This window comes from Miniopterus natalensis, chromosome 13 (genome assembly GCF_054644295.1).
Source record: "Miniopterus natalensis isolate mMinNat1 chromosome 13, mMinNat1.hap1, whole genome shotgun sequence".
Lineage (NCBI taxonomy): Eukaryota > Metazoa > Chordata > Mammalia > Chiroptera > Miniopteridae > Miniopterus > Miniopterus natalensis.
The window spans coordinates 28,919,153-28,943,538 of record NC_142093.1 but is presented as its reverse complement, the minus strand read 5'-3'; the positions used below and the strand labels follow the sequence as shown (position 1 = coordinate 28,943,538).

Sequence of the window (24,386 nt, the reverse complement as noted above, 5' to 3'; positions counted from 1 at the left end):
TTGTCACAGCGGCTGTCTGACCATATGCCAGACTCACTCGTGAACTTCATTTCTTCTCTCTCTTGGTTGGGCCTATTTCTCACTTTAATCTCTAGAAAGCCCTAGAGATGATAGACTTAAACAACTTAAAACTGTCTTTAAAAAGCATTTCCCATAGAGTGGACGTGGCTAAGAGGGTCTTAAAAGGGGGTGGAGTTGAGGGGGCCTCATTGAGGAAGAGGAGGAAACGGAAGTGTCTTCTGGGAATTGTAGTTTTCCACTGCTTTCTTTGGGCTGGGACTACTTGTCCCAAGATGCAGTTCCACATCCTCGGGTTCCCTAGTTACTGTCTCCAAGCACTGGCGTTGGGGTTTGGAGAAAGGGATTGAGGTGAGGAGGAGGGAAGGGTGAAGCGGAGGAATGCTTTTGGGGAAGGTGGAAACGGGTCGGAAATGACTAGCAGGAAAGGGTAAGAGGCTGGGAAGGGCAGTGGAACGAAAGTATCATTCACCAGCTTATGGAGACGGTTAGGGGTTGAGGATCAGCCGTCTACCACCGGCTGCTCCCTGGGCCTGCAAGAGAAGGGAATTCTGTGGCCAACTCCAGGCAAACTGAAAAATAGGTGATATCTTCAAAACCTAGGGTTCATCTCCCCCCCCCCCCCCCCCCCCGTAGCCCCTGCGCCTTCCACCCCAAGTCTCTTCTTGTGTAAGGAAAGTTCTGGGCCTGATGTGTCGTGTGAAACAGTTTAATACGTTGAAAACCGTAGGCCCGGTTTTAAAACTTTTAAAGGAAGCCATACAGGAAAGAGATCTGCAGAATGGTTATTTAGTTGTAGAATTTCCAAATTTGTACGTTGCGAGTGGTGGCGAAGGTCCTGGGAGGAAGACTTTGGAGTATGTGTAGGATGCTCTCCTGGCCAGGCCGGGCGGTTAGGAGGGAGTCTGTCCTTCCGTGGCTCCTCCACCGCACAGACCACGGAACCCTCTCCAGTGCACCCTCCTAAGGCCACCTCTTTCTATCTCTATGCTTCCCCTCCTAATCCCCACCCCCAAATTCAGGCCTTCCTTAATTTTATTCTGGAAGTTTTCAGTATCTAACTTCTCACCTGTCTCTAGTTTTTCTCCTTTTCCAGCCCACCTTCACTTTTGTTTCCAAAATATTCTAAAAAGTAGATTATGTCATTATTCTACTTTACCTTCAGGATAAAATCCAAATTCCTTAGTATGATATTCAGCCTCTGCCTCCCTTATATCCTAATCTGCCCAACCTGTTACTTGGTTTATGCTATCGAGCTAATTGCCTTGCCTGGATCATAGTCACATAGTTCTTCATCGAGGCCATGGTCACTTCAGCTGTGTTCTGGTTTGAGGGCACCACAAGTCATGTCCTCTGAGCAGATCAGATCATTGATTCTTGATTATTAAGGAAATACTTGTTTGGTATCTACTCTGCTAGAAACAGTATCATGCACTGAAATGCATATGGGTGGGGAAGGATAATGGGGAATGAGAACATTTTGGTTCCTGATCTTGTTAAACTTACAGCCTACTGTGAGAGACAGAATATAAACAAAGTGTGTAACACAGTGGCTGGAACGATAACACCATGATAGAGGAAGTGCACAGTAACCTGGGATAACAGCAGTGGCGCTTGACCGAGTTTAAGGAAATCCCAGAGCAGCTTTCCTGGAGCTGCATAGGCTGAGATCTGGAAAACCAGAAAAAGCCAAGTGAATGAGAGTGGCAGTACTTGCCTACCTTGAGGGGGAGGGGAGCAGAGAAGTGGGGTGGGGGGTGAGAGAGGGAATGCAGGCTTGGGGGAGAATTATGCAAGACCTTCAGGTAAGAGAGCAGGCTCATGGGAGTTGGGGTGGAGTGATGAGGAGGACAGGGCCATGAAAAGGCTAAATTTGGTCAGAGAGAAGAGTCCCAGATTTGATAGGGCGTTCATAGGCTGAGTAAAGGAACTTGGATTTTATCCTAAGGGTAATAATAGGAAGCACTGGTGTTCACTTGTGACCACCCACTCCTAAATGATCAACCATTTCTTCCTCCTTTGACTTTTATCTTTTATTATCTGAAATCACATTATTTATTTATAGTCCGTCCCCCCTACTAGATTGTAAGCTCCAAGCAGCCAGGGACTTTATATTATTTATTGCTCAATCTCTAGCTATAAAGCAATGCCTGGCACTTAGTAGACACTCAATAAATACTGGTTGAATGAATAAAGAAATTGAATTCTCATGTAGAAAAACTGTTGATCCATTTATGGGTTATTGCCTTGTTGGAACCACTTTATGTTCATTTATAAATTGATGTTTTTATTATCTAGTTCATCAAAATAAAGGTAAATTAGGTCTTTTAAACTTTGAAGTTATTTTGCTATCTCCCTCTTCCTATATATGGCCTATGGGCATTATTTATAGGCCATATCTGTTACTTCAGATAATTAGTTATCAAATATATTGCCCAAATACGGCAAAATTGATTTAGACTTTTATTCATCACAGCATTACTTATAATAATGAAAATGTCCCACATTGGGAGAATGGTTAAATAAATTATGGTGTATCATACCATGAAATACTATACAGTCATTAGAAGTCATGTTTTTGAAAACTATTTAACATGTGGAAAAGTTGTTAAACTTTTAAGTGAAAAAATTAGGATACAAAACTGAATATAGAGTGATCCTAATTTTTATAATTATATTTAATATAATTTATATTTAATATTATAATTTCATATTTTGGTGTATTTCCTTCCAATTTTTAGAAATTGGAAGGAAATACACCAAAATATTAAATAGTCAATATCTTTGGGTGGTGGGGTTCTGAATAATTTTGGGTTTTCCATTAATTTTTTTAAAAAATCCACACCTGAGGACTTGCTTAGAGAGAGGAAGGGAGAGAGAGAGAGAGAGAGAAACATCAATGTGAAAGAGAAACATTGGCTGGTGCCTTAAAACCACAACCCGGGTATGTGCCCTGACTGGGAATGGAACGTGCAAACTGGTAACCTTTCAGTGCGCAGGATGACTCTCAACCAACTGAGCCACTCCGGCGGGGCTCATTAATTTTCTTTGGTTTATGTTTTCCAAAATGTATACCATGATCATATACTTCTGTAATGGGGGGAGAGGGGAGTTAAAATGTTTTGCCTTGCCAGACATTTTTAAGCAATCCATGGGTTGTGTTTGATGTTAATGTCACATGATCTCAGGGACCAACTTCTGTGTCCACTCTAATTGGGTAATGATTCTTTACTAAGAGAGCAGTGGAGTGTAGCTGCTTGAAAACTATTCAGACATCATTGATGGGTGGGTCTTAGAAAAAACTCTGATATTACTTTTCAGTCAGTACATTCATATTAAAGGTAAGAATTATAATAAACTTTATTCTAAAAAATAAACAGATGAATTGTTTGTAGCTATTTTGCGCTGGATGATTATAACTTGGCCAGGGAGGCATTTGAGTAGAAAAGTATTTGACCTTGTTTGTGTCATCAGGAGGTTTCCAAGCTAGTTTTCCCACATGAAACACATAAAATGCTAAACCTCTGTTAGAAAGTGTTGAGTATTGAAAAACCACCACTCATATGATATATATGCTTGGTTAGTAAGGAAAGAGCTCCATATTGACTGGTGTTTTGTGTTTCTATCCCAGAGGGATAGCATATTACAGTAGACTAGATTAGGCCTTTTAATTCATAAACTGAAATATTTATCTTAGAGATCCATGGGACATTTTTTTACATTTGTTTTAGATGAATATTTGACTTAATTTCTTTTAAGCTTTAGATTAATGGGTGGTCCTTTTTTCTTTCAGGCCTGTCAAAGTTTTGGCTTTGTTGTAAAAATAAGTCAAGAGTTAACTTTTCTCTGGTGAATAAGTGTGCAGATTATGCCATGTCGGTTCAAGAAATAAATACATATGCAGTTCTCCCTCCTATCATCAGTAGAAGTGACAAGGAATTTTTGGAAAGTATGCAAAGATATATAATTACAGAAACAGAAAGAGTGGGCTGTAATGAGGAAGGACCTGCTGAAGAATATTACATCATATACCGAAACGTTTTTGACAAGGTATCATAATGCTTTTAAGACAATGGAGTTTTCATGGGGAAGAAATGGTCTTTCTTGACAACTAATATTCCTGTCTTAGTAACACCACTGCTTGTTTGACTACATCTGTCAATTTTGAGAAGTTCATACATTTTGTTAGAAAGGGGTAAACGGGGAAAATGTAATGATGCATTTATTACTAGACAGTTAATGAGTGTTTCAGCTGTTTTAGCTTAAGTGCAGGCTATCAGTTTTTGATATCTGTGCCCTCTAATAACATTTTGACCTTCCATCTGAAAGCGTTTTCTGATTTGTGAGCGACTGGGCTGCAAGCAGGAATCTTGTTGTTTTGGGTTTCTTTGTGTTGTCATTAAAATTGTGGTCTAGATTTGATCTAGCACACCCAAAAATATATTTTTCCCCATGTGACAAAAAAAATGGTATAATTTTGATTCATTCGCACCTAATGGCTATTGTTGTGTTGGGTGTTGTCATTGTTTTAAGGGAAAAGAGGTCAGTGCCCCTGACTAAGTAGTCAGGTATTGCATGTTTTAAAAATTCTTGTGGCACACTGGTTGAAAATTGCTGATCTAGAATGTTAAATTGAGACCCCTTGTAGATTAGAGGTCTAGACTAGACTGAACATTGGAAATATGGAGATATTAGAAAATGCTATGGCTTATATAACATTTGATTCACTTTGCAGGGTTTTAGCAATAACTGTTTTTCTTTATGAACAATTGCAGTTTGTCCACTAATCTAAAATTTTTTACCTTGCTTTTTATAATCCTGCCCCCCCTCCTTGGAAGGCGCCCTGACAGTATAATAAGTGAAATCAGCATTGTTTTTTCCTTACTTAGAAGAAATAATTACTTATTTTAAGACTTCTGTAAACTATTGGTCTCTGAGTAAAACGGGCACAGGCAAAATAGGATCTCAGTCTTTTCTGTAATAATTAAATATTATACATACTATGAGTCTTATTTATTCTTTAAATAAAACATAGTACTTCCCTATAAGGAAAAGTGAACAGAAAGTAGTTAGTGATATATACCTACCAGAGAAATTAAAATTAATGCACATCCATAAGAGCATAAAATAGAGGAGCAACCTTGTCTTCCTTGTAAGTCATCTAGAAAATCCATTAGAATGGTACATTGGCAGATTAGCTTGATTTTATGTTGTTATGATTAATGATATTGCTTTTGGTGTTCTAGTCATTAAGGAATATATTAGATGAGTGTTTAAAGGTAGCATTTTGAATAGGTTTCATAAATATCAAGAATCATGCTGAGATTCTACTGTGACATTGGCAAAGGAAAGTTATAACTGTGACGTCCTTATCTTTGCGCACCCAAATGCCAACACTTGTCAGAGTTTTCTTACATGAAGAACCATCTGCTTTAAATTAGTGTAGTTATAGTGAGGAAAGACATGGGATTAAATGAAGGCGAATGTCTGCATCTATAGTTCTTTTCTCCCTACCGGACTATTGGTACATTGTACAGTTATAAGTTGTACATTTGTACCTGATGAAGAACCCTATTCTTCATGGCTAGGAGGGCATCTGAAATATAAATATTTTGGTACCTACAGAAACTTTTCTTCTAGCTTCTCGGTAAGATAGTCTGCCTTTCCATTTGCACGCTGTTCCAGCACACTGCATTGTTAGTAAATGAGTAATGACTGCCTTCTCTAATCTTCCCTCACCCTTGGAAGGATCGAGTTGGGCAGAAGATGAAAGTATCAACTTGCATCTCTAAGTACTTGACACCAGAGAACAAATACCAAATTCTATTTAAAATTAGAGTATTTGACCTGGATAACCATGCCTGAATCAAAGCAAGCGGGACCTGAGACTCATAAATAGAGTTGGGGGTAGGTTATAGAGCCAAGGACTTAGTAAGCAAAGAAGACCAAAGCTCAAAAGAGTGAGCTTCTATAGAAATGGGTGAATTATTTAGGCAACTGGAATCTAGAAAGTGGCTGTTTCTAGTAGTGTGTTGTACAAATAATCTAGATCCATGTATAGGAGCTGAGGTGGAATGGACACCATTCCTCTTCATCCTCAGGCCCGGTACCTGGTAAGTATAGTTCTGGTGTTCTTGGGTTTAATTGAAGCCTTAATACAGGAGTCTCAAACTTGAATGCCTGTAGAGGCGAGGAAGGTGATTTAAAAGAGTTAAGTGGGGTGGCTATAAGAGAATAAGGAATCATGTGTGGTAAAATGAAGAACCAACTCAGTCTAAAGCTCCAGCTGATTGTTGCCGTTAAGGAATGGTGGTTCCATGTTGATACATTTTTGTAGTTTTCAAGAGAAGCTGGAAATACGGTTTTCAAGTGAAATTTCCTAAATTAAAAAATATTTTGTGGGTCAAGTAAAACTGTTGTGCCTGCAGCCTGCCAGTCTGTCTTCTTTACTTCAATGCATTCTCTATGCATTCTCAAAGGTTCCCATGAGTGTTCTTCTGAAATCTATTTCTTCTAGCAGACAGATGTGGGAGCTGATCAGTGTATCACTACAAGTCTGTTTTCTATCCATTAATGTATCCAAGTTGTCTTGGATTGTTGTAGCATATCCCATAGGTGTGTGGAGTAGAGGAAGGCCAGGAACCGTGGGGTGTTTAATTGGAAAGACCACAGAATAATGGCTTCTGTTTTATTAAGGGTTCCTGGGTGACAGTCCTCCTGATTTGGGTCGATAGGCAGTATGGTCATGTCAAAAAGACAACCAGTATCTCCCACTCAGATGTCCTCTCCTGGTACTTGCCGTTGATCAATAATTTTACACCATTTCTTGAGAGACCAGATGTCTTCCTGAATAATTTTTCTAGATATTGTCTAGCTAACAAAATTAGTAGGGGATACCAGAGACTAGAGATGTAGCAGGGGTAGAAAGCATAATCACAGCTTTCAGAGAAAATTATGGATTGATCGCATCTATTCTCTTAACACATCAGGCCCTTCTGAAATCCTTGTGAGCACAATTTGGAAACTGCAGATCATAACGTTTTTGTTTTTTAACTTATTTTAAATGCTATTTATATTTGCATGGGTAACACATACACAAGATTAACCAAAAGAAAGACAAAGAACCATTCAGGAAGAGTATACAAAGGAAAGCCAGGCTGTTCTGATATCAGACCCCCTTTCCCTTCCTTCTCTGCAGGCATCGCTGCTGCTATTTTCTTCCATTATCCTTCCAAAGATATTCTCTACTTAGACACCATTGGAAACCTGCGTGTATAGTGATGAGAGTTTTCTTCCGGTTTTACTTTATATGTTGGGAATAGAAATGCAGTTTAAGAACCGAGAGTATTGATCAGCCAGTCGGAGCTGATAGGTTAGAAAATGGAGGTGAAGGGAATCCGGGATTTTAAGGTCTGAATGAAGTTAGAGACTAAGTTTGGAGGTGGTAAGGCACAATCTGTAATTGTATTTAAAAATCCAGAATTGGGATAATTAGACCTGGTATTGGTTTTAACTCATATAAAATGTATGTGTTCATACCAAGTAGAGAAAAATATGATCTTTTCCTCTCATATTTAAGTTCATAATACTTTAGTAATTTACAAAGAGCACATATTCAGAAAATATTGTCTTTAATACCCAGTCATATTTGTGCAAACTCAAATTTGTAAAATTTTAGACTTCTAATTGCTCATCATGTTTTATTTAAAAAATAATCTATGATTTTATTTGAAAGGCTTTTGATCCATAGTGTTCTGGAAAAAAATTCAGAACCATAGGCAGAAAAATCATATTTCAGGTAATAGAATATGTCACTGCGTACAAATCCATCCTTTCTTCAATCAAAAAAGAATACGATGCCGTTATTGAGAAAATAAAGAAAGACCAAAGAACTGCATTTTTTCTTCATGGAAAACTTAAAGTTTTGGCAGCAGAGCCCACAACGTTGGTGTATCACAGGACAAGAATAATCCAACTGGAAGCAAAGTAAGTGTATTAGTAATAACTTAATAGGTGATGGTCGCAGTATTAGCTAGTGTAACTATAACCAGTGGCTCTCTGTCTTTTTGAACTACAATTTTATTTTAAAGCCATGTTTTCATGTTACCCTTCCTATCAACTTGAAATTACTATATTTTTTACTTAAAATTCTGTTTGAGAATTTTATATGTCTTAGGATAATTGGAGGCACATTGTAGTATCACAAAATGAGGGTCGCAGGTCTTGCTCCAGGTAATTTCTTGCGTGGAAGATTTGATAGTGCAACTTCATAATTACCCTCTGGGGCAGAGCACTAATTCTATGATGCACAATGCGAGTCACCTGCTGGGAGAGAATAAAATGCGCACTCTTGTTGAGAAGCCTCATATTCCCAGTGTTCCTTCCATTTGGTAAATGATGGGCACATTGTTTCTATAGATAACTTCCAGTCAGCTTGGAAAATGATGAGAAGCTTGACCTGGTAACATGGCTGGCTAGATGTTGGATCTTCCTACCGGGGAAAGTGCTACATAAAATATTTTTTATTTTTTAAGTATATCTTTATTGATTTCAGAGAGAGGAAAGGAGAGGGAGAGAGAGAGACAGAAACATCAGTGATGAGAGAGTCATTGATTGAGCCCACAACCCGGGCATGTGCCCCGACAGGGAATCGAACCCCCTATTGCCTGGATCCTAGGTTGATGCTCAACCGCTGAGCCACACCCGGCCGGGCCATAAAATATTTTTTAAAGATCTTTCCAAAAGCAACAGGTAGCTGACAAGATAGTAACAGATTATCAGGGCAAAACCCTAACAGAAGACGGAAAATACGAGGAGCACTAAAGCTTCTATGGCCCTGAGAGCGTTTATTAAAATTAGTAATCATAAGCTTCAGATTTCAGTGTGACATGGGGACAAAAGACAGAGCCCAGGACCTGCTGCCCAAGGGGTTTTGTCTTCTGGGAAATCCTCCCTGTATAAAGCTGGGATGATAAAGGGCTACACCCTTATAGCATGAACCAAGGGTAAACTGTCCCAGCCTTGGGGACTGCATGAGAAATTACCTTCTGCTCAGCAGACTGCTAATGGGAACAGGGCTTATTTTGGGGGTGATGAACTGTTCTGGAACTAGAAATGGTAGTGGTTGCACAACTCTGAATGTACTAAAATTCACCGAATTGTATACCTTACAGGAGTTTAGGTTAAGGTATATGAACTATATCTGAATAAAGCTATTAGAAAGAAAGACATGAAAAAGTCATATTACTATGTTTAATCACAACTCTAAAAGACAAGATAATATGGGACACGGACAATATTTGAAGGGATAAAGGCTGAGAATTTTCTGGAACTGGTGAAAGATAGCAATTCACAGATGTAAGAGGCCCAAAGAATTCCAAGTAAATAACACTCAACTAGATTTATTGTAGTGAAATTGTCAAAGAGATTATGAAAGTAACTACAGAAAGGGGCAACGATTAGATACTTTTCACCATGTTATAACACATATTGGTACTTCATTCCTTTTTTTGGCTGAACAATATTCCATTGTATGTATATACCATATTTTGTTTCCTTATTGGTTGATGAGTACTTGGGTTGTTTCCACCTTGGTGCTGTGAATAATATCACTATGAACATTCATTCTCTTTGGGTCCCTGGTTTCAATTCTTTTGAAAACCTATTTCCTTTAAAAATATATATATTTTTAATCCCAGAGAGGAAGAGAGGGAGAAAGAAAGAGAGAAACATCCACCAGTTTCCTCCCAAACACACCCTAATCAAACCCGCAACCTGGGTATGTGCCCTGATGGAGAATCGAACCCGCCACCTTCTGGATGTCGCTCCAACCAACTGAGCCACACTAGCCAGGGCAGAAAGTCTGTTCCCTTTTAACATTACTTTCTTTCACAAGCATGAGTTTATTTGGATGCAAGCCAAAAGAAATTTTATTTCCACAGTCCCTCTTTCATAAATACTGCAAGCTGTAGTTACCAAGAACTTTCTAATAACCAGATGCAGGCAACAGTTATCTACTGACAAACTTGTTTTTAATTTGCCAAAACCCTGTGACATTTATGTATCTAATTTATTTTAATCTGTTATTTTCTTCCTGGGCCACATATCAGTGATAAGCTAGGAAGTAAACTTCAGATAACACTTAAAAGTTTATATCCGCTTCTTGGTCTTTAAGATCCTCTTTGCAGGAGGAACTCAGTTTTTGTTGTATTTTTTTTTTTTTTAGTTTAAAAAATATATATATGTTAGAGACAGATGAAGGGAGAGGAAGAGAGAGAGATGGAAACACCTATGGGCTGCTTCCTGGGGATCGAGCCCCATGTACCCTGACCAGGAATCGAACTGTGAGCTCTTGGTGCATGGGTCTGTGCTCAACCACTGAGCAACACTGGCTGGGCCAAGTTTTATCTCAAAGAAGTGCTTTCATTCCTCTGGCTTTAGCATCAAAATTACTACAGTAGGCTGAATAATGGCTCCTAAAGATAGCAGGTCCTGATCCTGGGAACCTGGAAATGTTACGTTATTTGGGAAAAGGGCCTTTGCAGTTGTGATTACATTAAAGATCTTGAGATAGGGAGATTATCTCAGATTATCCAGGGGGGCTCTCAGAAGTGTCATAAGTCTCCTTATAAGTGAGAGGCAGAGAGTGTGTTGACGCTGAGGGGAGAAGGGAATGCTACCGGGAAGGCAGAGAGTGAAGTGGTGCAGCCACAGAAGGCCAGCAGCCCCAACAGCCGGGAAAGGCCAGGAGTGGGTTCTCCCCTGGCCGGTCTAGAGGAAGCCTGGTCCTTCGAGCTCTCTGGTTTCGACCCAGTGATACTGCTTTCGCTGTCTTCCAGAACTGAAAGAGAATAAATATCTGTTGTTTTAAGCTAACAAGTTTGTGGTAACTTGCTATGGCAGCCCTAAGAAACTAATACAATTACAAAAATAATTTTTAGATAGCAAAGGTAATTTTCAACTAAGGGGAATAGACAGTACTTTGTGGCCAAATTTTTATGTTTAACACTTAAACATTTCCAATAAGGTTATGGATCATAGTATTTTATTGATGTGCTGAAAGAAAATTGTTCCTCATTTGTGAGGTTGGTAAACTTTATGTGGGGCACTGCTTTGTAAACTTCCACTGATATGGTTCAAAATGACAATTAGCCAAAATAAAGTAATGATATAACCTGTTTTATTATAAATCTTATGATTAAATAATTAAGTTTGTTGAAAGAAACACAAGAAAACCCTTCTGTTTTTCAGATTGAAGATTATTGAAAAGAATTCCTCAAAGATTCAATTGCAAATAGACAAAATGAAACAACTTAGGGCAAAGTATGCCGTGAAAGAAGTAAAACATTTTCCTTTCTCCAAAGATCCTTCAAAACCTATTTCAGGTACTGTATTTTGTATAAAATATTTGAAAGAAATTCTAACTGTTCCCAATTATTACCCTTTACACAAATTAATAGATATGTGCTCTGTGTATATCTTCCAAGTATACCAGGATTTTATCCATACTTTACAAACAACTTTAGCCAGGACTCTAGGCAGAAACAAGGGAATGAGAAAACCCTAAAAGATGAGAAACATTCCAGTCTGACTGGATTATATAAAGTATAATGGCTCTTAAAGTGTGGTTCCTGGTCAACATCAACATTAAGTGGGAACCTGTTAGAAATGCTAATTCTTTGACCCCACTGCAGACTTGCTGTGTCAAAACCCCAGGGAGGAGAGAGGGGTGGGGTGGGGGTGGAGCCCAACAGTTGGTGTTTAACAAGTTCTCCAGGTTATTCTGACGTACTCGAGAGTTTGAGAACCCATGGAATAACACACCTATTATTAGGTCCTGGTGAATGTTGTTGCTTCATGTCGATGTCAGCATTCACTGGTTCCTCATCTTCAGCTAAGCCATGTTTTGAGAAATTGTAGTGAATCCTGGAATTTATCCAGGAAGTTGAGAGGTTTGTATGATGAATAGGTAGATGAATTATAAATACTCATCCTGGAAACAAGAAAGCCTTTGAGAATAGACAACTATTCAGAACTTTTTTATAGATTTCAACTAGTGTTTACCCAGAAGCAGAATCAATAGGTGGAAATTTTAGAAAGTCAGATTTGGGTTCAGTGGAAGAAGGCATGTCTTGAAATAATGAGCTACTCCTCGCCAGAAGATTTCAGCTGTGTTTGGCAGAGGCAGAGGCTGGATTCCCTTTCAGATGTAAAACTATGAATAACAGAATGGGTAAGGCACGTATGAGTAAGTACAGGGTAACTGGCAAATCGATTAATGCTGGGAGGATTCAGGGTGAGGGGATGATTAAAATCGAGTAGGATTAATCCAAGGGGCTTCTGGAGGAGAATTTTGAGGTATGCCTTTATTTATTTATTTATTTATTTATTTATTTATTTATTTATTTATTTATTTATTAAATATAGCTTTATTGATTTCAGGGAGAGGAAGGGAGAGGGAGAGAGGACTGGAGGATGACTGCCATTTACAAGTTTTGCACTGGCGAGAATAAACATAATCCTGGGGTTAGCTGTAGTAGTTTAATGGAAAATTTGGTTAGAGAGAAATCACTGGACAGAAATCGTGAGTTGTTAGGCAGAAGCTCTTAGTGTTATTGAGTAACAGTGATATTTAGGGGTTTGCAAGATGTGGTGATGAAGTTATTAAAATTTTCTTTCTTGAGATGCTAAGGTTTGGACAATCAGCCTTCCTTGAATCTTTGTTGGTATGTTTAAAAATTGCTAGCCATTTAAAATTGTATGCTAATTCTGTTTATGTTCAGTAAGACAAGGTCATGCTACCCTGTTTTTTGATGGGAGCTCTCTTGCCTTCTGGCTCAAGAGCCCCACACATGACTTGGCTTGTCTGATTTTTCCCCTCTCCCTGTAGGCCTGACTCTTGAAGAATCCTTCAGCTTAGATGCTCTCAATAAATACCTGAACCATCTTGAAGATAAATATGCAGAAATTAAGCAATTAATGTCAAAAAAATACATGCCAGTTCAGAGGAAGGCAGATTTAGAGGAGGAAATGATTGTGATATTAAAACGATTAAATGTAGCTGAAAATCTGAACAAAGAATTACAGTTTCGGTATGCAAGTTGATTGTTTTTAAAGTCTGAAGCTTTTATTTGTGTTTAGTCTAATATTCCACTATTTGATTTTAGGTTTAGTATGTTGTTGATGTTTTTTCTTTATAGCCATCAAAGACTGCAGATTATTTCATGTGCACTTAATTCATGGGTAAAATCTGATAAGAGCAGCTCATTTCAAGACTTTGTGAAACAAACTGAGAAAACTAAAGATTTACAAGGTAGTTTATGTATATATTTAATTAACACAAATAATGGAAACATTACTTTTCTCCCTGCCCCCTCCCCCCCCGAAAGCTAAAGAGTGGGAATTTTCCTAGGCTGAGTTAAGGAAAGCAAAAATGTACTTATTTCTGTTAGTTCTCTGTTATCCTGTGGGCTTCTTCCTTCAGCAGCTGACAGAGAATTGGTAAAGAATAGACTTGGTGAGCCAAAGAGATAATACCTGAAAATGTACCTTAAAATAAGGAAGTAAGGGAAAGGGAGGCCACTTAGCTTAGAAGAGGTTGGTGCTGTTAGAAACCATAGCATTAAGCCCTTGGTATTAAACATCTATATGCTTATTTTCTATTGATTTATAACCTTAAATATCATCTGGGGGGGGTCTTTCAATATTTGTAGGTGACCAAGACCTTGATGAAGAACTGTGTGACTATGATCCAGGCAAGGCAAAAGAAGCTGAACTTTTGCTTTACTACATTGAAAGGCAAATATTTTAAAAGCTTGGATTTTCCTTGTTAAAATAATATTGCATTCATTTAATGTGTATTTAAATACACATTAAATATGTATTTAATATTTATTAAATGTTTAGCATTTATTTAGCATCTTGATGAGCTACAGTCTTTAGCTTTTGTATCTTTAAATTTTTACTCCAGTACTTCCTGTTTATTTGCTGCTATAGTCTTTTCAATGATACGAGCAGTTGTACGCATGGGATAGAATAGCATTGGACCATTGTAAATTGAGATGGAATAACCGTTTCATCTCTTCTGCATTCATGGTCTAGGCATTGCAAAAAAATGATTTTTTACTCTAGTAGACACATTAGAAAATAAGCTAGAATTTTTAAAAATAGATTTTTTGTGAAAAAATACTAGATTGGTAGTCTAGGAAACATTTCAGAGGATATATGTGGATTGTAGTGTTGATTTAAGTTTTATTTACATTTTTCTTGCATTCCCTCACCATCACTTTGATGTTACAAAATGTTTTTGAGAATGTCTTGTGTCAGATTATCCTAACTAATTCAGTCTTTTTTTCTCATTATTTTCATCTTATGACATATGAATAAGGCATATTTTTATCCCATACTTGTTATTATATATAGTGTATAATAGAGGCTTAAAGAAATTTAAGATTTTATTCTTTAAGAGGTTAATTCATAGGTATAAGGTCAATATGTAATGAACATATGTGATATTCCTAATCTTACATGTTAAACAGTTTTCAATTGCTAATTTGCATGTTAATATGATACAAATAAGGAGTGAAGATTATATGGGGAGGTACCAAAGCCCATGTTATTTCCTTACGCTGTCTGCTTCTCTAAGTCTACCAGCTTTAGGTATGAGAGGAAAAACCCTTGCCGAGGTTAAAAGTTTTATGTGTTTTGCTTAATGCTATTTTGCTTTGGTATTTTTCTCTCTGGGGTTCTACATTCATTTGCAACACTGTAAATCGCATTTGCCATAGTTTTATTAATTGTGAGGTTAGGGCTGATGTGAAGACATTCTGCCCTAGGGAGAGGAGTAGAGGCTTGAGCTCTTTGAACTGTTACCTTTTCTTCTTGTGTTAGTCTCAGTGTAACTGGGAGTCTGATGCCTGGCAGAGCGACGTAGGCCTCTGAATGCCAAGGACACCTCTTGGTCTTCCACTTGGCAGCCTTTGTGTTTCATATTTCCTGTAGGTGAGCCTCTGAGCAGGTTGCCCTTCTTTCCCCTGATACCCCCTTTTGTCTGGAGAGGACATGAGAGAAAAAAATCTGAGCTCTTGTAAATTCACCTCAAGTTCTGTCCATTTTCTGTGGCTTGCTGTAAATACTATATGAATAAAGTATAAGATCAGGTTCAAAGTCAGCAGGCAGATGAGAGTTTTATTCTGAGGCTATAAAAATGACAATATTAGGGAAAGAAGTGAAAGGACATCTTACAGAGTGAATGAATCTAAGTTAAAACTGATTAGAATTGCTTTTCTATACTACTGTGCCACTATGTTCAGTCTGTATTAGACATTTCTAATCAGTTTTCTTTTTTGTGTGTGTAATGAAATGCAATGGCTGTAGGTTCAACGAATTAATCTTACTTGGTGAATATGAGAAGGCAGCTTGTTTTGCAGCGAACAGTCCTAGAAGAATTCTTGAAAACATGGGGACAGTGAATAAATTTAAGGGTAAGCATTTCTCTCTGAACCTGATATATGTATGCGGATTATGCTTTCCCCCCCTGATAGGATGGAAGGAGTACTGAACTGGGACACTAAAGATCTAGGTTCCAGTCTTATCTCTACCATTTACTCAGTTTCCTTAGATGTGACATTAAAAGGTTTGATTAGGTTTTATAAATTAAATTATGAAATATGTCAAGTATACAGAAAAGTATGGAGAAACATAACAGTCATGTACTCACTATTAAGATTTAATAAATGTAAATGTTCTGTCAAATTTGTTACACTTTTAAAAACAGCTTTGTTGCCCGGCCGGGCGTGGCTCAGCGGTTGAGCATCGACCTAGGATCCAGGCGATCGGGGTTCGATTCCCAGTCAGGGCACGTGCCTGGGTTGCGGGCTCGATCAATGACTCTCTCATCATTGATGTTTCTATCTATCTCTCTCCCTCTCCTTTCCTCTCTCTGAAATCAATAAAGATATATTTAAAAAATAAAATAAATAAATAAATAAATAAAAACAGCTTTGTTGTTGTAAGTTGATATATATATAACAAATAATACCTATTTATTTATTTTTTAAATTTTTATTAAATTTATTGGTGTGACAATGGATAATATGAACATATAGGTTTCAGGTATGGGTTTCTGTAATACCTGTTTAAAGTACACAGTTTGAGGCCCAGGCAGGCATGGCTCAGTGCTCGAGAGACTACCTTTAACATTTCTTATAGTGCAGATATGCTGGTGGTATATCCTTTCAGCTTTTTCAGGCTCCTTCTGGAGGCTCTGAGGGAGATTCCAGTCCATGCTTCTAGGTGGCTGTCAACAATGTTTGGCATTCCTTGGTTTATAGACACATCACTCCAATTTCTGCCTTGGTTTTCACATAGCATGTAAGGGTTAGTCATGATCCAAAATATAAGGTTTAATCCATAACCATCAGATTAAAATTTTTTAGAAAACACAAAGAAATGAAAATAATATGAAGTAAGAAAAAGCGGACTATTAAATTAAAATATTTAACTTAAAAACTGTTCTTCTCTCTGTAGCTGCTGGAAAAATTAGAGGAAAGCCTTATCCATTACTCTTATTTTTTGAGGCTATCTTTAGGACAAGCCAAGCCTATCGACGGCCTATTAATGCAGAACTAACCCTGGAAGGAATCAAATGTGGATTATCTGAAAAGCGTTTAGATTTAGTTATTAATTGGGTCACTCAGGAAAGGTGAGCAAAATTAAACTTAATTTTGATATTTGGTTAATGTTGGTTGTTCTCAAAAATTTAATAGTTTTCTCTAAACTATAATTTGTTTTTTACAATTTTATTGAGATTTAATTTACATACAATAACCTATACATGTTTAAAGTATACAATTTGATGAGTTTTTTAAAAACAGCATTATGGAGATATAATTGACACATAATAAACTGCACATGTTTAAAGTGTACAATTTGAAAAGTTTTGACATATATATACGCCCATGAAATTATCAGAATCAAGATAATAAACATATCTATGACCTTCAAATGTTCCTTATGTCCCTTTATAATGCCCCCTCCTTCCTTCCATCCCCTCATTCCATATCCCTCCCTGTCTCCAGGTAACCACTGATCTGCTTTCTGTCACTATAGATTAGTTTGCATTTTCTAGAATTTTATATAAACAAAATCATACATTATGTATTGTTTTTCTTCTTGGTCTGGCTTCTTGTACTTATAATTATCTTGAGATTTATCAGTATGAATTAGTATTCATCATCTTTCTCCTCTATTATCCATTTTAGATTCTTTTCACTCTTATACTTCTGTTGATCTTGATGGTTTGTCTGGTAGGTTGACTGTGGTTACCATGCCTTTATCAAACTATGGGTATTGATTTACCCACTAGTAATTTTGAGCTGGCATGGGACTACTCAGAGATATCCCAGTAGATCATCTGCTGTGTGTAACAGACAACTATATACCATTTGAAAAGCAACTACTGGGTCCTGCTAAAGTTGGAGTGTTTATCCATGGAACATCAATGACTGTGCAACAAGAACTGCTCATCATGAACTGTATTCTGACAGACTCACCAAGTCATAAGATCAGGTGGGCTCAGAGGAGCCCATCCAAAATCAGATACAACCAAGGTCATGTTCAAGCAGGTCCAGAGCACACAGTAAGCTTCATGAATAGGTGGCCCAGAACCCATGCCAAATACCACTGACTGGCTGCTACTACTTCCACAGCTCTCACCAATCTTTTCGGGATAGTTTTAACATTGTAGATTTTTTTTACATTGTTGACACTATTACAGATGTCACCCATTTCCCACCCCACTTTGCCCACCTCCACCCAGTGTTTGTAGATTTCTTAATGATTTAGCTCCGTTTTGGCAAAATGTCTTCCCTCAAAGGAATGCTTGCTGATTATTTTTGTTGTTCTTGCTGTTAAATTTTAGATGTGTTTAATTTCTCCTACATTAATTGCCTACTAACTTGGAATTCTTACAGACCATAGAAAATCCAGTTCCACTGTGCTGAACTTTGAAATACTTCATCATCTCATTAAGAACTCTCTAATGTGTACCTTATTGATCTCCTTGCTCTAGGCTCACATTTTCTGAGGAGGCTGGGGATGTGATTTGTGATTATGGGGAGCAGGATACTCATAACAAGGCCAAGTGCCTGGCTTTAGCTCAGATTATCTATAATGAATGTAGCCTGCACAACAAAGTTGTTCTTTGCCTGTGTAAACAGGGTCAGATTCATGAGGCCATGGAATATATACAACAATTCAAGGACTTTGCTTCTGGTGAGTAACAAAGCCTACTTATTTGTATACACTTGAATTCTGGACTTTAATTATAAGATCACCCATGTTAGTAGGCAATAGTTTGGCTTTACATTATAAAGTCCATTTTACATATACTAATAGATTTCTTTTGTAATTTTAGTAAAACAGTTAAGCTGAAGCAGATTGACTTTCATGCTTGACATTCAAATACATTATGTATTTTCTCAGTATATAAACATTTAATAAACTGGATGGTCCTGAAACACACAGTTTTAAAGATAAATTTTGCAACAAATATCACATGATCTCGCTTATACGTGGAATCTAAAGAACTTAATAAACTGATGAGCAGAATAGATTCAATGATGTGGAAGCATAGATGAGACTGATGAATGTCAGAGGGATGGAGGAGGGCGGGTGGGTGGAGGGGGAGAGAGTAACCAAAGAATTTATATGCATATATACACAACCCAAGGACACGGACAATGGTGGGGAGAGGGACTGGGGAGGGGGAAGGAACGGGGTGGAACGGGTCATTGGGGAGAAAAAGGGACATCTGTAATATTTTAAACAATAATAAAATTAAAAAAAAAAAATTTGCAGATATGTTGTGTCATGCAACTTAAAATACTGAACTTTAAAAATACTGAACTTATTTGTCATATATAATGTTCTGACTTATGATATAAGCATTAGAAATGAAGAATTGGTGAAATAAAATTCATTTCAAAATTTGAAACACAGAGGTTGCAGTTGTTTGAGTGCATCAATATTGAATTATTTTCTGCTATTCCTTCCTCTTTTGCCATTTCTCTGTATATGTGTATGTGCATGCATGCATATTTCTATGTACACACATTCAATGCACACACACATGTAGTTATTGTTTTGAAGGAACAGCACTGTAGATTGGAAGGTCATATACTCTGGATATCAGACGAACTGTTCTACTTTATACAATATGTATAATCTGGGAAAATTAACTTCTCTAAGTCTGTTTCCTCACTTGTAATATGAGAATAATAGTATCTCACTTATACTGAATATTAAATGTAAGGCCTCAGTACAGTATGCATTTAATAAACACTAGATTACTTTGTATTGCCTTTCAGAGTGCAAATTATGTTTCTAATAGTTCTTGGAAAGCTCTCAGAAATTATTCTGAAAATTATCTGCATTGTAGCCCAAGAAGAATACTTTTACTTTAAAAAAATTAAGGAAGTTAACACAAAGTTTATATTTTAAGAGTATAAATCATGAGAGTAGCTTTAGATTACCTCAATGTTTAACCAATAGATTAAACCATATGAAATTGCTTTTTTTGGAGTAAAAAATGGTCAAATGTAAGCAACTTCATATGGCTCAACCTCTATCTACTTGAACTAGCTAATGGCTTCTTAAAATCTTCAGCCTGGCCGGGCGTGGCTCAGCGGTTGAGCGTTGACCCTGGGACCCAGGTGATCGGGGTTCAATTCCCGGTCAGGGCACATGCCCACATGCCCGGGTTGCAGGCTGCAGCCGATCAATGACTCATCATTGATGTTTCTATCTCTCTCTCTAAAATCAATAAAGATATGTTTTTAAAATTGTTTTCATTTTTGAGTTTCTAAATATTTGATATTTTTAGGAAAAAAATTACTGAGGCCCCTTTTCTGTGCAGGCACAGAAAGAAAGACATTATATTCACTAGAAGTTATCCCAAATATGAGCAACAAGATATAGTCAAACATAACATAGTATTAGGTGGAACCTTAGAAATTGAAGATAACAAGTCTAGTACTTTTAAGATGCAGAAACTGAGATCCAAAATATTAAGTCACTGATGGAGCGCTGATGAGAATTCGGGTTTCCTGATTGACGATCTAATCCTTTTTATTGTACCACATTTCTTTTCATGATGGTTCTTTGATAAACTTTTTTTCTGGTGCTCTTTGTTATAGGTAACTTTCCTTTGTTTTTTTGCTATGCTGAGCAAGATATTTTGTCTTGTGAGTGTAAGTCCTATCCATTGAGGGCTTTGGAAGGATTGGAAAAAGAAGTGTTGATTAGCAGGTATAAACATTAGCTGATTTCAGTTTCTAGTATCATATTAGGATGTTGAGACACAGTTTTCCATTTTTGCTTTCAGATGACCTGATGCAGCTAATAAAGTTATGTCCCCACTATGAATTAATTCAGTGTCTCACTAAAGAAAGGAATGGGAAACCACCACTTTTATCTTTTGGTCTTGCTATACTTCATCTATTCTCTGTAGATATGAAAAAAGTTGGCATTAAGCTACTTCATGAAATAAATAAAGGTGGGAAAGGTAAGTAGAGTAAAATGTTGTGGAAGAAATAGTAGTGGAAAGGTTCAAGATTATTATGTTTGAGTTAATTCAATCTAAGAGTTCCTTCTTGGCAACAGTTAACTTTAGTTTATAAAGATCACCGTGTCAATGATAGTCTGTTAGCAACAGTATATATTTTTTGAGGGGATTTGATTGAAGAAAGAATCTTTATGAAGCTTGAGGGGAACATCATAATAATTATAATAGCTAACACTATAAAAACTTTATACATCTTAGCATATGTGTATATTTAGTAATTTTAATATGTATTTTAAGTGTTTAGACATAAGCTTTATATTTTTATTCTTAAATATATATGTAAATAACAATAATATATGGTATTTTTTGAAGCTATTCTGTAGTGGGATCAAAAATAATTATATCTCACTCCTTTCTCTAATGCAGCGATTTTCAACCTTTTTCATCTCGTGGCACACATAAACTAATTACTAAAATTCTGCGGTACACCAAAATATATATTTTTTTACCGATCTGAAAAAAAAGGGGGGGGTGTATAATTTTGATTCATTCACACCAGATGGCTACTGTTATGTTGGGTGTCATTTTTAAATTTGACAATCTAAGGGAAGACAGGTCAGTGCCCCTGACTAAATAGTCAGGTATTGCATGTTTTAAAAATTCTTGCAGCACACCCATTGAAAATCTCTCTTTTAATATAAGAACTTGAGCAGACAACTTGATTTTAAATTATTATATGGGGTTAAAGAAAGAATAGTAAATTACATGAAAACATTGGGGAAGATAATTTTGAAATTATCATTACAGATATTAACTAAAATATTTTATTTGATGGAAAAATAATGATCATGGTAGAAACAAAATAATAGTGATTACAATTACAATATTCTAGAATGAAAACATTTCATTACGTATTGTTAAGCAATGCAAGTAATAGATAAGAAATGAGTTCCATAAATAAGTATCTTCCAAAGAGGGTCACTAAAATTGATTTTCAAAAGTAAATAATATTATTTCCCTTAGAAAAATATTTGTTATAGAAGCCCCATCATTAAGAGGTTTCTATCTAGACATAGGATGGAGCTCTTTCAGCCTTTGGGTCAGCACTACTAGGGCATCTACAGAAGTGTTTGAAGGGTCATGGAAAGCAGACCAGTAAGCTCTCCGTCACTTGATAGTTCCCGGTGGTGCCCGCGCTCCCCCTCCGAGCTCTCTCCCTGCTCACCTTGAGCACCTGCTGACCGACCACGGCGAGGCCTGAAGAGGCTCACGGAGCCGGAGCCGGAGAAGGGAGCTCCGGAGCTGGGCTAAGCTCCACATTCAGCCTCCAGGGCTCAGGCACCGGAGGCACAGCCGCTGAGTCGGAACTGCAGCCCTTTCTATCGTGAGCAGTTGCTGAGTGTGGGTTATCAAGTAAGAATAAATGCCATACTTATATTATAATATTGTATTTTTTCCCTTAGATGCCATAGAATATCTTATGATAAATGATCCATTTTGCTGCCTAGAAAAGTGGCAAGAAATGGCAAATATATGTTCACAGAATGGCTTTGAAAGATTGTGTGATGACATCATGTCCATTCTTCGATCTCAGGCTGGAGTTACAGAAATTTCTGAAGAGGATGATACAGTCAACTTAATGCAACATGTTTTTTGGTAGTTCTGTATCTTAACCAGCTGAGGGAGCTTCTACAACATTTTCTATATTGGTTGGGCAAACTGATTTTGAAATAACTAACAAAAAATCTAGAGTATGAAGCTCTCAGAAATAAATCATGCTTCTTTGGTATGATGACATTTAGGTTTGTTTTTGAAACATTTACATTGTTGCTTTTCTTTCTATATGGTCATTTCTTGAATCTTGATAAAATCCATGAATATAACTTTGTATAAAACTCAGTTTAGATATTTCTGGCTAAGGGTGTAAGCTAATGTGTAGGTATGCTCCTTTCTGGTAATCTAATGTGATAGCAAGAACTGAGGAAGGTGTGATTGTATCCTGCCCGTTAGACTGATTTCCCAAGTATCAAATGCCACGAACCTGACTTTAAGCAAGAAAGACAAGATGTCATTTCAATGTTGGATTCACTGGTACTACTGATTTAAAGATGTGCCCCATACTTTGGTATATATAAATGGGAATGTTAGGCTTCTATGAAAATTGGTAATCTTAACATGTTCTAACTTACAGAGGGGACCAGCCAAATTTTGCAAAGAAGTAGACCTGGGATACCTGTAAGCACAGAAAATAAGTCATAAGAAGTGGTTTTGGATGATTTCAAGTATCTAAATAAGCAATTAAAAACTCAAGAATTCTGTGTCATGGGCAGGTGTGATATTCAAAGTATTTAGTGGTCAGTATGACACAGGCACCGATCAAACAGAACAGATACCCGACTAATCAGAACAGCTTTCAGCCCTGATGCCACAGCAGAGCCCAGCTGAACGTCAGCCTTGATCATGGAACGGTAAAAATGAGCTGCTGTGAGATAGAATAAGAGTAAGAAGCATACGTTTTCCTTTCCTGAATTTAAATTGAATGTGTTTTTTTTTTTACTTTATAGTTTAAAAATACTAACTTGGAATCAGAGAATCTTGTATTCCAGTTCTGGTCCTACCTTTTACTCTTTGTAAAATATGGGCAGTCGCACCTCCTGAAGTTAACCGCAATTTACCACTGAGCCTCCCCTGGAAGTTCCAAGCCTTCCGTAGACTCCAGGCTTCCAGAATAGTTCTGCCAGACTGAACCTGCTGGTGCAATTGCTGAAGTTCTACTCCTGCATCTTCCCAGAATACTCCTTGAGGACCATTTTTGGGGGATTTCTGTTCTTAGAAGGATGGCCCTTTAAAGAAAAAAAGTTGCTCTACATAAAATATTTTAAAATTCTAGCACTTTTTCTCTTGGAGCTTTTCAGTTGAAGCAGGAGTGAGGGTGGGGCGAAAGGGGGCCCGGAGATGAAGGCTTTGTTTTCTAGACATAGGGTTTCTTTTCAAGACATTTCAAAGGCCGTATTGTAGTAGGATCCTGCCCGTCCTGCACGATGCCACACTGTCATGTGCCTGAGCAGGCCTGTCGCTTGGCTGGCTTTTCTGTGTGTGCTGTTCCGGGTTGAAGCACAAGCTGGCTGCAGAGCTGTTGCTTATACCAGAATTTTAGCTTTGAAAAATGTTGACCTGCTCAGTCTATTCTTCAGAAAAGTAAGAGATGTATACACAAAAAATGTTCCAGGCTGATCAATTTACTGCGAGATTGTGGGGAATTGTTTTCTCAAAATCATTGAGATGGTTTCAAAACAGACTGAAGAGCGTACCTGGTTATTCTGCTTACACGGTGTTCAATCCTTGATTCAAAGTGGGGAGATAAGATTATTACAGAATTGGAAGCAAGAGGCATCTCTTGGTGCCTCTGAGCAAAAGACCCAGACCTCAGAAGTAACTTTGAGAATCCCTTGTTACTTTAGGACTCAGCTTGCCTGCTCACAGATCCCCACACAGCACCTACCTTTTGAAGGGAGCCCCGGAACCAAGGGCAAGCCTGTTTTCACTTATCTTTGTTACACTGAGCTTGTGATTTCTCCAGCCAGCCGAGTGTCAAGAGGAGGAGAAACAACAAACAACAATGCCTGAATCTCCTGAAGAGGTGAAAACATTTGGGAGGACATGGGGTTGTTTGTGAGTCAGGCTTTCTCAGTCTCAGGGCTACCAGCATTTGGAGCGCGGCTGCCCGGCGCGGCAGGCGGTCCCGCTGCATTCTGGCCTCTGCCCACGAGGCCGGTGGCGCTCCCTGCCGCCCCGACCTGCCGAG

General features: G+C 37.6%; 1 protein-coding gene and 1 non-coding gene across 2 annotated transcripts; both read left to right on the top strand.

Annotated features, from left to right (window-relative positions):
- Window positions 1–326: 326 nt before the first annotated feature.
- On the top strand, window positions 327–23,204 carry CLHC1 (clathrin heavy chain linker domain containing 1). The gene is made up of 12 exons (XM_016222167.2): window positions 327–369; window positions 3,812–4,068; window positions 7,817–8,004; window positions 11,269–11,402; window positions 12,908–13,109; window positions 13,218–13,330; window positions 13,731–13,815; window positions 15,394–15,500; window positions 16,546–16,720; window positions 18,089–18,291; window positions 20,402–20,581; window positions 22,045–23,204. The coding sequence occupies exons 2-12, from the start codon at window positions 3,892–3,894 to the stop codon at window positions 22,239–22,241; spliced, it is 1,761 nt and encodes a 586-aa protein (XP_016077653.2). The 5' UTR covers window positions 327–369; window positions 3,812–3,891; the 3' UTR covers window positions 22,242–23,204.
- Window positions 13,990–14,124, top strand: LOC148091635 (small nucleolar RNA SNORA20). The gene has a single exon (XR_015715573.1). It is a non-coding gene; the product is annotated as a small nucleolar RNA SNORA20 (small nucleolar RNA).
- Window positions 23,205–24,386: the final 1,182 nt, after the last annotated feature.

Bases quoted from the DNA above. Each gene is read 5' to 3' on its own strand.
- CLHC1 (XM_016222167.2), top strand. From the start codon at position 3,892: ATGTCGGTTCAAGAAATAAATACATATGCAGTTCTCCCTCCTATCATC. The intron at 11,403-12,907 runs GTACTGTATTTT...CTCTCCCTGTAG, and splicing joins TCCTTCAAAACCTATTTCAG to GCCTGACTCTTGAAGAATCC. The intron at 20,582-22,044 runs GTAAGTAGAGTA...TTTTTCCCTTAG, and splicing joins AATAAATAAAGGTGGGAAAG to ATGCCATAGAATATCTTATG.